The sequence below is a fragment of the Lutra lutra genome, chromosome 11, assembly GCF_902655055.1.
Source record: "Lutra lutra chromosome 11, mLutLut1.2, whole genome shotgun sequence".
In the NCBI taxonomy this organism is placed as follows: domain Eukaryota; kingdom Metazoa; phylum Chordata; class Mammalia; order Carnivora; family Mustelidae; genus Lutra; species Lutra lutra.
Window position 1 is genome coordinate 39,921,288 of NC_062288.1, and position 14,881 is coordinate 39,936,168.

At 41.2% G+C, this 14,881-nt stretch overlaps 1 protein-coding gene across 2 annotated transcripts in view; it reads right to left on the reverse strand.

Moving 5' to 3' along the window:
• SLC25A13 (solute carrier family 25 member 13) overlaps nucleotides 1-14,881 on the reverse strand; it is a 184,956-nt gene that overhangs the window by 151,593 nt on the left and 18,482 nt on the right. For both annotated transcript variants that reach the window (XM_047695756.1, XM_047695755.1), the window contains exon 2: nucleotides 7,112-7,165. In XM_047695756.1, the coding sequence (XP_047551712.1) occupies nucleotides 7,112-7,165 (54 nt within the window). The remainder of the gene's footprint in view (nucleotides 1-7,111; nucleotides 7,166-14,881) is intronic.

Here is a 14,881-nt window from a genome sequence, read left to right on the forward strand (position 1 = left end):
AACTTGAAGGCTCTTGATACTTATTATCACGCTGCTCTCCAGAAAAGACTGTACCGATCTACACTCCCACCAGCAGTGTGTGAACATGCCCTTTTCCCCCTCTACCAGATTTGTTGCAAATATTTACCCAGTTTGATGCTTGTAGATAACTGAGTCTGTAGATTTTTCTTCCTCCTTTGCAATTTCTTCCATTGCTTACTTCTAAATCTAGAACCTAGGCCTTCCTCATCTCAAGACTAGTATCTACCCATATTTTCTCTTAACTTTTAAGTAGGTTTATTTTTTAAGTTTCAATGCATTGGTACTTTATTGTTTTATGTGGTTTGAGGTGAAGATCCTCCTACTTTAGTTTTTCCCACTTAATCTCTTGATTGTCCCAGGAGCACAAATGAAATCATTCTCCCTTCCCTTGTCTTTAAGATGCAAGTGTATCACACACTAATTATCACATGATCATCAGGGAACAGCCTGGCAAGTAAGTCCATCTTCAACACTAGTTCTAATAAGTTGGTGACTAACGAATGGCTTCCCAAGGTAGAGACTCCCCTCTGGGGCTGCCCCCACATTCCATGAAGAGATGCCAGGATGTGCTGACAACTCCTACCATTCCTCCAGCAGGAGTCCTGGCCAACTCACCTGTCTACTCTTCCAAGACTACATGCACCTTAATTGCTACAACTAGAGGGAAAGCTCTGTCTGGACAGGATTTGTTCCCGTGGTTCTCACTGCAGCATCCTCAAGGTCCTGGACTGGTGTCAGGCAGAGAGAACATGGTCAGTACACATCTACTGAATGAAGGAAAGTTTAAAATTATTGTGCTACTTTCCCTCCTGGGAGTTTTCTGGGCCATGATCAGTCTTCGATTTTTCCCCTAGGTAACATTCAGAATCATTGTTGAGCTGCTATCCCCCTTAAAAAGAATTCCACAGAAAGTGCAAAATAAAATTATAATGCCATACCTCTAACCCATACATAGGACAATTAAAAAGAAATAACAAGTGTTTGCAAAAACAGGGAGCAAATGCAATTCTCATACACTGGTGTTATGAGAGTAAACTGTCAAACCACTTTAGAACACTGTCTGGCAGCATCTCCTCTAACTGAACACGCACAGAACCACAGACACAGCAATTTCAACTGTAAGTAGGTCTCTAACAGAAACGTGTGCAGAGAAACGTGTGTGTGTGTGTGTGTGTTTTAACTAAAAAACACCCTTTGGCATTGTAATGTCCATAGCAGCATTAGCTTCAATAGCAAAAAGATGGAAAATAACTCAAACATCAACCAACAATAGGATGTACAGATGAACTACTGTGGTACAATCGCACTATGGAATACAACACGGCCATGAGAATAGGAGAACACCAACCACATGCAACAACAGGGATGAATCTTAACAACTAAAGCAAGAGTGAGGGGCGCCTGGGTGGCTCAGTGGGTTTAAAGCCTCTGCTTTCGGCTCAGGTCATGGTCTCAGGGTCCTGGATTCTATCCCCATGTCAGGCTCCCTGCTCAGCAGGGAGCCTGCTTCCCCCTTCTCTCTCTGCCTCCCTCTCTGCCTGCTTGTGATCTCGGTGCCAAATAAATAAAATCTTTTTAAATAAATAAACAAATAAATAAAGCAAGAGTGAAAGAAATGAGACACAAGAAAACATAGTGTTTTTCCTATTTTTATGAAGCTGAAAACCAGACAACTGGTTCCCCTCGGGAGAGGTGGGTCCTGACTGGACGGAGCATCAGATGGCTTCTGGGGGGGCTCGTTACATGGGTGTGAGCTCACTTTGGGAACATTAATGGAACTGTATGTACATTTATGATTTGGGCACTTGATTTATACCTCAGCAGTTTACATTTTTTAAAAAATCAAGATATTTTCTGCCCCAGTTTTTAGAGGTGATAATGAAATAATTTTATAAATATAAGAACATATTAATCTGAACATGGAAAACACAGTTTTCTTCAGGTTGCAAAGCCAGCGCATTACCAAGGCTGGATGGTCTGCCTTGTGATTACAGTAAAAATGTCAAAGGTTGTTCCTTCAACTGATGGACAAAGACAGATCATAGTAAGAATGTACTGACAATGAGGCCCCAGGGCCCGCAGGGGTCCCCATCAAGGGAGTGGACCACACAGCTCCCACATCTTTAAAATGGTATTTAATCCTTTTTGGGACTGGATTTTACAAGTGACCTGAAGCCTCTCTCTCTCCCTTAGAAATTTTTGTCAGTTTTAATATAATTAAACATATGCAGGCTATATGCAAAAATGCAGGTCCAAGAGTATTCAGTACAGTGTTGTTATACTAGCAAAGCAGGAAACACAACTAAGCATCCAAAAATATGAAGTGGCTAGATAAATTATGGTAAAAAGAGCCATACACAGGGATAGCTCACGACAATAAAAATACTGTAGAAATACATTCACTTATAAGAAAAAAGTTTTCCTAACATATTAGGTGAAGGGAAAAGCTGGATAAAAAAGTATTTTTTCTCCTGTTAAGGAAAAAAAGGTTTTATATACATACACAGAGATACAGAGAAAGGTATATAAAATATAATTTTACATGTTTATACATAGTATAGATATGGATTTTATCTATACAGCAGAATCACAAATTAATTTTCTTTATATACTTTTGCTTTTTAAATTTTTGCCAATGAATATGAAGCATTTTCTCATCTTAAGTTTTCAAAAAAGAAATTAACTGTTTTTCCAATTTTGTTAACAAATTTCTAAATATATATGTTTTGCTGACAAAGAATAATTATAAAAAATCCAAGTGTACAAACTGTCATAGGGCCTATTCCCCTTGTCTAGTCCCTTTACCCAGTTTTGTCATCTCCCACAACTTACACTACAGGCATTCAGCTATTTCCACCCGTAAACAGTACGTATCACCCCCTTTGCTCTCCCTTGAGCGAACGGTGTCCTTCTCAATTTTCCCCTTCTCATTCCTGGCACCTCCCTAACCCAGGCTCTATCCAGGGGTTGTATTTATCCCCGCACCCTCTCGTACATTGTACAAGATCATTTCCATCAAGCAGTCCTTCAAAATGTCTTAACCTCCCCCATTCTCCATCCCTCTGCTGCCATAACCCTAACAAGTCCTCAGGGCCCCGTATCGGGATTACCCCCCAAGGCCGCCTAACTCATGACCCTGCTGCCAAATCGCGACCCACCCTGCCAGTGTCACTGGATGAACCCAGTGGCTTCCTATTGTTCAGCAGGCGTGCCAAATTCCAATGACCTTGCTAATTTTGTCACCCACACCCTATAAGGCTTGGCAGACTCCCTGGCACAGAGCTTAATTTAAATAAACAAGTGAAAGAGCAAGAATCCTTTAACGTGGAGAGGCTGTGTGTGCTCGCAAACCCATCTCCCGGCCTTCCCTCGAATGTAGCCCTCTCCCCCGGAACTCCCCAGCTGCCCTCCTCCTGACTCCAGTGCCCACTCGTCCTGTGGCTCTCCCAGGTCCCTCTCCAGGGAGCCTTCTCCGACCACTCCTCACCACAGAGGCCACTCCAGCCTCTCGGTTTCCTGTGTGCCACAAAACAGAACTGACCACACCTGGACCTCAACTTCCCTATTCGCTCACCACACTGGCACTTACGTGAACCTAGATGCTTTTTCACCCGCTGCGTACCTGTAAATGTGGTCTCCCGTGTAAAAGCTGAGCCCCTTGAAGTCTTGGTTGCTGCTTATACCTCTTCTATACACCCCACTCACCTCGAAGTTTCACGGTGTTTTATTTAAACTGGGAGCGCTCAGTACACCTGCTCCAAAACGCACGTCAACACTTAGGTTAGAAACCAAACTGACCACACCTGGACTTCAACTTCCACACGCAGACAAAATGTTAGCCACCACTTGTCACCCGAAGTGGCTGCATAACCAACTCAACCTCCTCAGGCTAGGAATGCTAGCCACCGAGTGCCCCCTGCCCACCACCCAACTGCGCTGCCCAAGAGCCTGTGCTCCAGGTCACCCCCCGCCTGGCACTCTTACAGCCCTCTGTTCCACACCTACTGCTGCCTCTGCCCAGAACGGTCTTCCTCTGCCCCACAGCCCCCCTCTACCATCTCCAGCTGGTAAGTACCTACTCACTGTCAAGCCCAGCTCCAACACCACCACTTCTCTGTAATTGCAATGACCCTGGCTAGATCTAATTAGCCCCACATCATCTTCCTACTAATTAACACCATATAATGCTTATCAACCATATCATGGCTTTTTTTTGTTTACAGTTACACACAGTGAACTAGTAAAAAGCAGGATCCATGATTTATACATCTTTATATCCCCAACACTTAACATTACACTTCACATACAGTAAGCAAACCCCCCCCTCCCCACAACAAAAAAAGAAGAAAGTGTAACCCTTCTCAAGGGCCCATCTCCGTCCTCCAGGACCCCTCTTTCCTCCTCTCTGCCAGTTCCTCGGGCTCTCTCTGACCTCCACAGTTGCCATCTCCCCTGCTATCAGCTCATCTGGTCCAAAGGTCCACCTCCCCCGAGCTACAGAAGAATCCCCTAACTAGCGTAACAGTCAGAGAAGGCTGGGATATTTATCAGGAAGAAAAGTCAGGAGAAAGTCACAGAAAATCAGCAAAGTAGTCCAGTTTGCAGAGAGCTTACTGCTGATCCCCACTTAACAAGAAAGCCTGGCCACAGTGGAGCTGTGCCTGGCAGAGCCCCCAACCCTCACCCCAAGTCTCCTCATCCCTATTCTCCTCCCACCACAACACCATCTGTGGCAGATGGTAAACAAGAGATCCCCCACATGCTGAGCCAAGGTGGATTTGTGTGGGTACGACCCTGCCCAGGCCTGATGAGATCACCCAAGCCTCTGCCAGAGCCACAATCCCTTCCAGAAACTGCTGATCACTGTTTTCTTCATGGACAGTCTCCCCCGCCTTCCTGGCCCCATCGTTCCCTTGGACTCTAAGTCACACTCTCACTCAAAAGCCACGTCGTCTTAGCCACCTCAAGAGTGACAGCATTTCCCTATGTGCTGCCAAAGATTCCACCCCAGCTTTCAGGCTCACCGACACAGAAACCTCACAGGTGGCTCTCCAGAACTCTGACCAATCTGATTTGTCTCCAGCAGGGACTTGCCTCCTATTAATGGGAGTAGCTGGAAAAGAGAGGCTCTCCAAAGTAGGATCTTAACCTAACCCACCTGCCATGTAGCCTCAAAAGGTGGGCACAGCTTTTACCCAGGTGGAGTCTTTCTACTGGATCATCCCAAAAGACCAAGAGGTACCCAAGATGCACCAGCTACTAAGACATTCAAAGTTGTTCCCATTTCCTGTCAGAAGGATGCCCACAACTACTGCTGGTTTAGAAAACAGAAGTAATAGCGAGGTCCTGAATTCAAAGAATGATTATGACTTTGCCAGCTGAGGTTAATGAGCTTTTACCCATTTCTCTAGGGTCTCTGGCAACCCACTGGAAGTGGTCTCCTAGAATTTTAAGTTTTATACTATAGATCTTAAATATACACAATAAAAATGTCCACGGTTCTCGCATACACAACTCATCCCAATCACGGTGGGCCCCAAATGCAGAGTAACAGATACCAACCAGTCCAGGTGAGAAACAAAGCATTTCTGTTTTCTGGATTTGCATGACCTACAATCCTTTTCCACGTTCGAATCTGTATACTGTGTTGTCCTTTCGGGTTAAAACCAAATTTATAAAGAATTCTGCTTTCTTATACATAATCCAAACCTCCTTACATATTATCCCTTCCCCCCACCCCCAGCCCTACTCACATTTTTAACCATCTCCTTTTGAAGCCTGTCTCTCGTGTCGAATTATTTAATTTCAAATACTTACTGAATCAGTTATCAATGCGTATCAGGCGCTGGGCACTTCCACCAAAGTTTTTTCACTCAATCTTTATAAATTTTTATAACTCACAAGATGTTCATACATGAACAAAGTAGAAAGAACAGGGTAAGAAACTCAATGTTCCCTTCACCAATTTCAAATATTACCACCACATGGACAAGGCATTTTCCCTCCCCCACCAAAACTGGTGTGTTTAAAAGCCAACCTCAGACATCATAATCTTATCTATAAACACTTCAGTGTGTATCTCTAACAGAAAAAGACTTTATAGCTCCTATCATAATATCATCATCCAGAAAAAAAAAAAAATCAGTAACAATTCCTTGATATCAGATAATCCTGTCAGTATTCAAATTCACTGATTTCTCATTATTTTTTAATAGTACCACACTTTCAGGAGGAAAGTGATGCTCACAGAATTAGTGACTTTCAGGGCCACGTATTTGGTACACAGCAGAATGCAAAGTGTTTCATTTGAAGCCTTGGTCCTCGATAATACAGCACAGCTGTTTTTCCATCATGTTTAGAAAAGGCTCACATATACACCTTTTAAATGATCTTTACAAAAGTGGCCTTTCCTTTTTTGAGTACTTTAATCAAGGTAAAATAACATTATGTGATTCAAGGTTTGGGACCTGGGTAGACTTCTATTTGAGTATCATTCATTCACTGCCCAATGTTACCAAGTATGGCAAATATAAGAAACTAAGGAAATATATGGTATCTGCCGTGAACTGGTATGTATTGTTACTCATACTGTGCTTCCACCATGAACCACAGTTGCAATAAAACCATGATAATGATGATGATGATAACAACGATGGGCTTCTACCAATGAGAGGCAAAGACAGCCCTCTCTGGATGGATCAAGATTAGGAAATGTTAACAAAGAGCTTTCAACTTCTTAGGAGAAAAACCACAATCATCACAACACATAAGGTGAGTCCTGGAAAGGTCAATGAGTTGTGAGACTAAATCCCCCAACAACGCCCTTTCAGTATCTGACACCAAGTGAGAGAAAAGAAATTAAAATGTAAACCATACTGTCCTCACAGTCACCTGCAAGCTGCTGATACATTTCAAAAAGCAGATAGAATTGAAATGGATCTTTCATAAGTCTTAAGTAAAGATACCCTTACTTAAGGTACCATATATATATATATAAAAAACAATGAAATAAAGAGCTGTTTGAAAATAATCTTTAAAAGTTCAAGAACACAAATCAAACAAGAAACAAAATAGATTCCTTTATACTGACCTTCAAAAATATTGTTCTAAGCTCAGCTGGATCTGCTCTCTTGGTTAAAACCACCTATAAATAAACATAAAAATGTTTATATTATTAGAACAAAGCTGAGAAATCAAGCTAGCAGACTGAAAGAAAATAAACTCCAGGTTAGAAATTAGTAGATGTCATTTTTGTATTTAAAGCACCAAATTTCCCCATTTCATAAACTACTCTCTGGATTTTAAATCAGACTCCTTATGTGGCTTCTAGAATGGTAACAGTCTGTGCAAGAAACCAGTAAAGCTCTTAATATGTGGCACTTAATGTATATCTTTTTTTTTTTCCAAAAAGTAGAAAAAAAGAAAACTGGAAACAGATCTGTGACCACCTGGCATTTTTAAACTACACACCAGCGTGATCCATACTTTTCTACAGAGGAATATTAAATATTAAAGTACAACTTGTTTGTTAACTATGCAAGAGAACACAGTTCTTAAAGAAGTTGGTGAACAAGGCAGATCATATTAACAAACAAGGGAATTACTTCCCACGGTTCTGCCAGGAACACGCATGAATACCTAGCTATCTGGGCATGCCAAGCAAGGTCTCCTTCCCTCCCCAATTTTTAATTTAAGAAGTCAAAGTCTCCAAAGGTATGACTATTATTCTCCACATTCTAGAAATACAAGGGGCTATGGTTACCTTTCGAGAACAAAATTGGACAGATTAGCTCAGAATAGGTGTTGTGCTTAATTCCCCAGCCCACAAAGTCCAAAAACATCAGTGGAGAAAAAGCAAGACAAACTTGAACATGGCTACCCCAGGCCAACACAAAAGAGTCCTTATGTGGAACCAAACAGTGGGCTTATTCAGTGTCCCATCACCCAATCCTGCTGGCAATACCCGTCATGAGACTGAATTCTCACCAAGCACAGCGTCACCCCATGATACAGCCAAGGAGGGGTTCCTGAAACCACCCTAATACCAGAGCCATGTCGCTATCCACGGGGAGATTTATGCAAATTGTTCTAAATCCCTTCTGTGTGTTTGCAGAGGCTCTTCTGAGATCTTTGGACAATGGGTTCTCTGTCTCTAAATGTGTAACTGCCGAGCTTCTTGGCCTGCCACTGTCAGGAATAATTTTATTAACTAATCACTGGAATGGGAGAGGTAGTTTTTCTAAAACGAGTTGGCTACTCACCTTGTTTCCCAAAGCAAGACTGATAACTCCTTTAATTTCAACTGAGCACTTGTAACCACCAATGCATTTTTTTGTCCATAAGATTTGGAAATCTTTTTAAAATTCTAAATTAGTATTCTTTGCTGTTCAATTAAGGAGGAAAAAACAGAATGCTAACCAACCTAAGACTGATGATAGTGCCAATCTACACATTTCCAGAGAAGATTCCTTCCTTTCGGGTTTATAGTCTGAGAAAGGTAGGATAGGCCAAACACTACTGAAGAAGATGAGACAGCATAAAAAACGCCTCCATCCTCTTAAGAGCAGACAAAATCCCTCCAAGTTCCATATCTCAAAACAGTCTATATGTGACATTTTTAAAAAATATTTTATTTTACTGAGACAGAGCACAAGCAGAAGAAGGAGAGGGAGAGGAAGAAGCAGTCTCCCCACTAAGCAGGGAGCCCAAAGTGGGACTCGATCCCAGGACCCACAGATCATGACCTGAGCCAAAAGCAGATGCTTAACATTGTGAGCCACCCAGATGCCCCCATATGTGACATTTTTTAGAAGGCATATGGTTACCGTAGGCACTTAGCTGGGTTTCCTTTTAAAAACAAAGGTTAAGTTTCCACCAAGTGAACTATTCTTGCTCCATTTGAATACCACATCCTTCAAAATCTAATTACTTCACTATTCCATGCACTTCATCAAGCTTTCCCTGGGCAATGCTATTTTAGAGTGAACTTCCCCTGCCCTAAATTCCCACAGCATTCTTCCATTGCTAACCCCCAAATGCACATCAGTATCCCCCAGCAGGACTGCACCTCCCTAAGAAACAAGGCTTTCTCTCCACGACTCTGTCAGGATCTAAGGGGCACGGGGGAACACAATCCATAGAGGGAGAAAACAACAAAGATGAGAGCAGAGATCAATGAAACAGAGACTAAAACGACAATAGGAAACATCAATGTAACACAGCTGGTTCTTTGAAAAATGAACAAAACTGACAAACCTTTAGCCAGATTCACCAAGCAAAAAAGACAGATGGCACAAATAAAATCGAAAATGAAAGAGGAGACATCAACAACTGAACCGAAATACGAAAGATAAGAGACCACTATAAAAATTATACTAACAAATGGGACAACCTAGAAGAAATGAAAAAATGCCTAGAAACACACAACTTACCAAGACTGAATCATAATGAAATACAAAAATCTGAAGACACCAATTACTAGTAAGGAGATTGAATCAATAATTTAAAACCTCCCAAAACACACGTCTAGGACCAGACAGCTCCACTAGCAAACTCTATCAACTATTCAAAGAAGAATTAATACCAATCCTTCTCCAACTCTTGCAAAATAGAGAAGAAACTCTTCCAAACTCATGAGTCCAGCATTAGCCTGATACCGAAACCAGAAAAGGATGCCACAAGAAAAAAAAAAAATTACAGGCTAGTATCCCTGATGAATAGATGTGCAAAAATCCTCAACAAATACTTGCAAACCAAATTCAACACTATATTATTGAAAGGATCATACACCATGATCAAGTGAAACTTCTCCAAAGAAGACATCCAGATGGCCAACAGATACATGAAAAGACGCTCAGTATCACTCATCATCAGGAAAATGAGAATCAAAACCACAATGAGATGTTACCTTACACCTGTCAGACTATTATAAGAAAAAAAAGACAAGAAAATAATAAGTGTTGGCAAGAATGTAGAGAAAAGGTAACTGTACACTGCTGTGAGAATGGTAATTAGTGCAGCCATTACAGAAAACATTACGTAGGTTCCTCAAAAAATTAAAAGATGGAACTATTCTACTTAGGGTTATTTGAAGAAAATGAAAACACTAACTTGAAAAGATATATATGCACCCTCATGTTCACTGAAGCTTTATTTACAATAGCCAAGACAAAGCAACAACCTAAGTGTCCACTGATGGATGAATGGACAAAGAAATTATGAAATAGATGGATACATATAAATAAATAAATAATGGATTATTATTCAGGCATAAGAAAGAATGAAATCTTACCATTTGCAACAACATGGATGGACCTCAAGGGCATATGCTAAGTGAAATAAATCAGAGAAAAAGTACTGTATGATCTTATATATGGACTCTATATATCTATACAAAAACAGATACAGAGAAAAAAAAATAGATACAGAGAAAAAAAAATAGATACAGAGAACAGACTGGTGGTTGCCAGAGACAGGAGAGTGGGGTGGGAGAAATGGGTGAAGGGTATCTAAACTTATTAAAAATTTTGTTTAGGGATGCCTGGGTGGCTCAGTGGGTTAAGCCTCTGCCTTCGGCTCAGGTCATGATCCCGGGGTCCTGAGATCAATCCCTGCATCAGGCTCTCTGCTCAGCGGGGAGCCTGCTTCCTCCTCTCTCTCTGCCTGTCTGCCTACTTGTGATCTCTGTCTGTCAAATAAGTAAATAAAACCTTTTAAAAATTTTTTTTGTTTAAAAAGCAGGAGTTATTCATCAATGTATGACCAACATCTAGTATAATGTCTGGCACAAGAGGCATTCGATAAATATTAGCTGAAGTACTGAATTCTATAAATTAATTTTTTAAAAATCCGTATAGTTACCTAACAAATCTAAGTCATGTCACCTAATGTGTATAGAACATTTAATATTTTCACTGCATGACTATTACTTCACTGGATCCTCACAACAAAATCTGAGACCTGCAGACAGCATAATATTGCACCCACTTTATAGAAGGAGAAACCAAGACTCAAAGAGGGTCAAGTACTTCCCCAAAAGTCAGATCTGGTACCCATTTGTGCTTACATATCTAAGTAACATCTGAGCTGAGATCAGATTCCAAATCTTCCACCTCCTACTCTACTGGTCTTTCCACTGAGCCACATTGTAGGGAGCTTCAAACTGACCATAACTTACATTAACCACTGATAAAGTACATGCCTAGAAATCAAGATTTTCTCCTACAACCACCAGACTGTAGCGTCCATCCAGTGCTATGACTAAGAACATGGCTATAGGGGTGCCTGGGTGGCTCAGATGGTTACATGTCATCAGACTCCTGGTTTCAGCTCAGGTTATGATTTCAGCGTGCTGGATCGAGCCCTGCCGAGCCCTACATTGAGCTCTGCACTGGGCATGGAGTTGGCTTGGGATTCTCTCTCTCCCTCTCCCTTTGCCCCTCCCTGACTTTCACTAAATAAATAAATAAATGTTTAAAAATCTTAAAAACAAAACAAAACAACAACAAAAAAACATGGCTTTAGTATCAGCCCACCTGTGACTGGGGATCAGGTGTGACATCTAAACCTACTAGTTGTGTGACCTTGAGCTAGACCTCTGACCTCTCAGTCTCCCTTTTCTCCCCTGTAAAATCAGAAGTCCTGGATGGTTGAAAGAGTTACAGGAGATAATAACATCTAGTGCTTAGCAACAAAAGGACACACAGTTAAAGCACTCAAATGAAATCCATTATCTGTATTATTTGTAGAAAGGCATTTATATTCTACCATGCTTACTCTTCAAAAAGTCTAAGCGATGAGTAACCTGGCATATAAATTGAAAAGGAAAAAATGAGGAGGAGGGAGGGGAAAGGAACTCATGGATCTTCAAAAACATTCAGCAAACCACCAACCACAGACGTTTTCCTAACTCATCCCTTCTGCTATCTGAGCCTCAACCAATGCTACTTCTTGAAAACAGACCCCAAGTTCCAGATACACCATGGAATTTCCCTGTGGCCTGTGGAAATGTGTGTTATCAGGTCATAAACATACTAATGAAGCACAAAATAATTATGGTTCAATTGGGGATAAATTCAGAAAAACTTTTACCGGTCTCTTGGCCTCCCCACTGCTGTGTGGCTAGCCAGAATTCCCATTTCTACTTCTACCTCCCATTCCTATCTTCTTGTTGGGTATCATGTGCAGTGAAGGAAGAATACTAAACACAGCTTCTTTTGAGACAACATTAAGTTAGAGCTAGAAGTACCAGTGTTCTGAAGGTGTACTGAGATGGATTCTGCCTGGTGGCAAAAATCAATACCCAGGAAGTTTGGGGAGCTGGAAAAAGGGGACTACAGAAATGCAGCCTCCCTTTTTAAGTCAACTCAAAACAGCAGCTCAGCATGCACACTCTTCATCACTTTAACAAGCCTTTAGAAGATTCATCAAATTTCGGATTGTTTCCAGAAGCTGAATCTCATTGTTATAAGTTTTTTTTTTCCTTATACTAACAGCATGTAAATATTTACAGCTACTGTTCTTACAAATTAATTGCCTGATTTTATCATCATGCTTCTGAATTTGCATTTGTAAGAATTTGTAAGATTCCACTATTAAACAAAATTTGTATATTTAGAGTTTTAAATAAGGTACTAGTTTTCCAGCATAGTTAGGAAAATCACCATGAAGGAAAAGAGTTCTTGGCAGATGACTATGAAATATTACCATTTGCTCCTTAAATCAATACCACAGAGCCTCATACTATAGCAACTAACTTTCACACATGGTTAAGACTCAGTGAAAAGAGGGAGGGTTAAAATTGAAAAAACTATGCATTATATATATCTATATATATATATATCCCCCCACAAACCGGGAGAAGTTTACCTTTATGGAAATTTCAGGTCAATTCAGTGAATCTATGTTTCACAGGACAAAATTTCAGGACCACTGAGTATGTAAAATTTTTGACAAGACAAACATTAGATATAATAGCTTGAACAGGTTAACAATAGCATTTGCAAAACAGATGCACTAACTAGGTATATCCTACATATTAAAAAAACAGCCAACAAGAACATAACTTCAATGACTGTGTTTTTAAAAGGTGGTGCCAGGAAGCATGACAAGGAGAACCAGAAAAATACTTTCAGGACAAATAAATGCATTCTTATTTTAGAATGAGTTAGAACAGCCAAAAGAAGAACACCAGGAAAGATTTTTCTGCGTGAAGGAATATTTTTTAAACTGGCTTTCTAACACTGGAATCAAGCACAGTTGTAAGCTCATTAACAAATTGCAGTAGTACAGAATTGTGAGTCCAACAGGGCAGTGGGGAAAAACACAAGAACACCTACACAGAATAAGGGATACTAATTTGAAGAAGAAAATGTAAAGAGAAGAAAAGCTCTCTTCTTCCAGTGAAAAGCTGTAAGATATCTATCTATTTATATATTCATGATCTCCTCAATGCATCTTACTCCCAACTCCTACAAAGAAAAGAAACTAAGCAGATGCTCCAAAAATGTTGATGCAGGAAGAAAGTTTTTCAGATGAGTAGAAATCAAAATCTGTACAGTGAAAATACATAGTAGTTCCTCCTAGGCTAGGGGTGCTCAAAGTGTGGGCACTGGACCATCAGCCTCCAATGGGAACTTTTAGAAATGCAAATTGTCACAATGTATCCCAGATCTACAAAACAGAAACTCTGGGCGTGGGGCCAGCAATCGACCATTGAACAAGTCCTCCAGGTGATTCTGATGCTATTGAACCACAGCTTTAGCTAATGTCCAATTCGGTCTGGTTAAGACTGCTATTCTCATCCCCAGCTGTCTATTCAAGTCTCCCGAAGGACTTCTGGGTTTTATCAGGTCCAGTCCTATCAGATTAGACTGCGAAGGCTAATCCAAGCAGAATCTCCGAAATGGGTACATTTAAAGCTTCACCAAGAGATTATATTGTGGGGCTGAGCTGAGACCCACTGAGTTGGGCCTTAAAATCCCAATCTCAACTTTGCTACTCCACCAACTGCACAACACCGCCTTCACTCAGCCCTGTGCCCAACCACCCCCCATCCCCACCCAGAAACCTAAAAGGTCTGAAAGCTAAGACAAGCACAGGCTTACACCAAAAATTCTACTGTCATGAAGTAATTATTTACCTTAGATATGAAATAAAAACCAGAAGAGACAGCTCATCAAAGTGAGCTAGCCTCTGCTGTATGTACAGGCACACATGCAGTGACAAGCAGAAAATGGAGGTGGAGGGAGAAATCTCTCTGCTGTCTTCTGAATCTGAGGAATTTAAGTGTAGTAGGCGGACCTGAATCCCAGAGGAAAGCTCTACTGGGTGTGGCCCAACAATTTAGAAGCTGGGCTCAACTCTCCTTCCCCTCTACTTCCTGTACTGCAGAGACTGGAAGGCTAAAACTACATTTCCCAGACTCCCTTGCAGCTACGTGGCCTAGGTGCTGTCCATCCGATGAAGCTAGGTGAGATGTGGAAGGCAACATTTTGTAAAGCAAAAACTGGGAAGGTGGGGGCCATGCTTCTGCCGCTTCTGCCAGCAAGCATCATTGCTAGAAGTATTGGATTTTCCCGCGCCAACCTCCTGCCCATGTCAGTGGCAGTACAGATCTGAACACTCCCCTTCTGGCAAGCCATTTCATGACTATACAAGAGGTTGCTGCTCCCTTGGTGGCCCGCTCTGCCGTGAGGGCCTAGAAGGCACTCCTGGAAGCTCAACCTGAAGTCTGTTTCTTCACCTTCCCAACAAATTCTGTAAGCCATTTAATATCCTATAATAAATCTCCGTCTGCTTAAACCAGCTAGAGTGGATTCTGTTCTCTGCAAGTGAACCTTGACTGATACAATCAGTAACT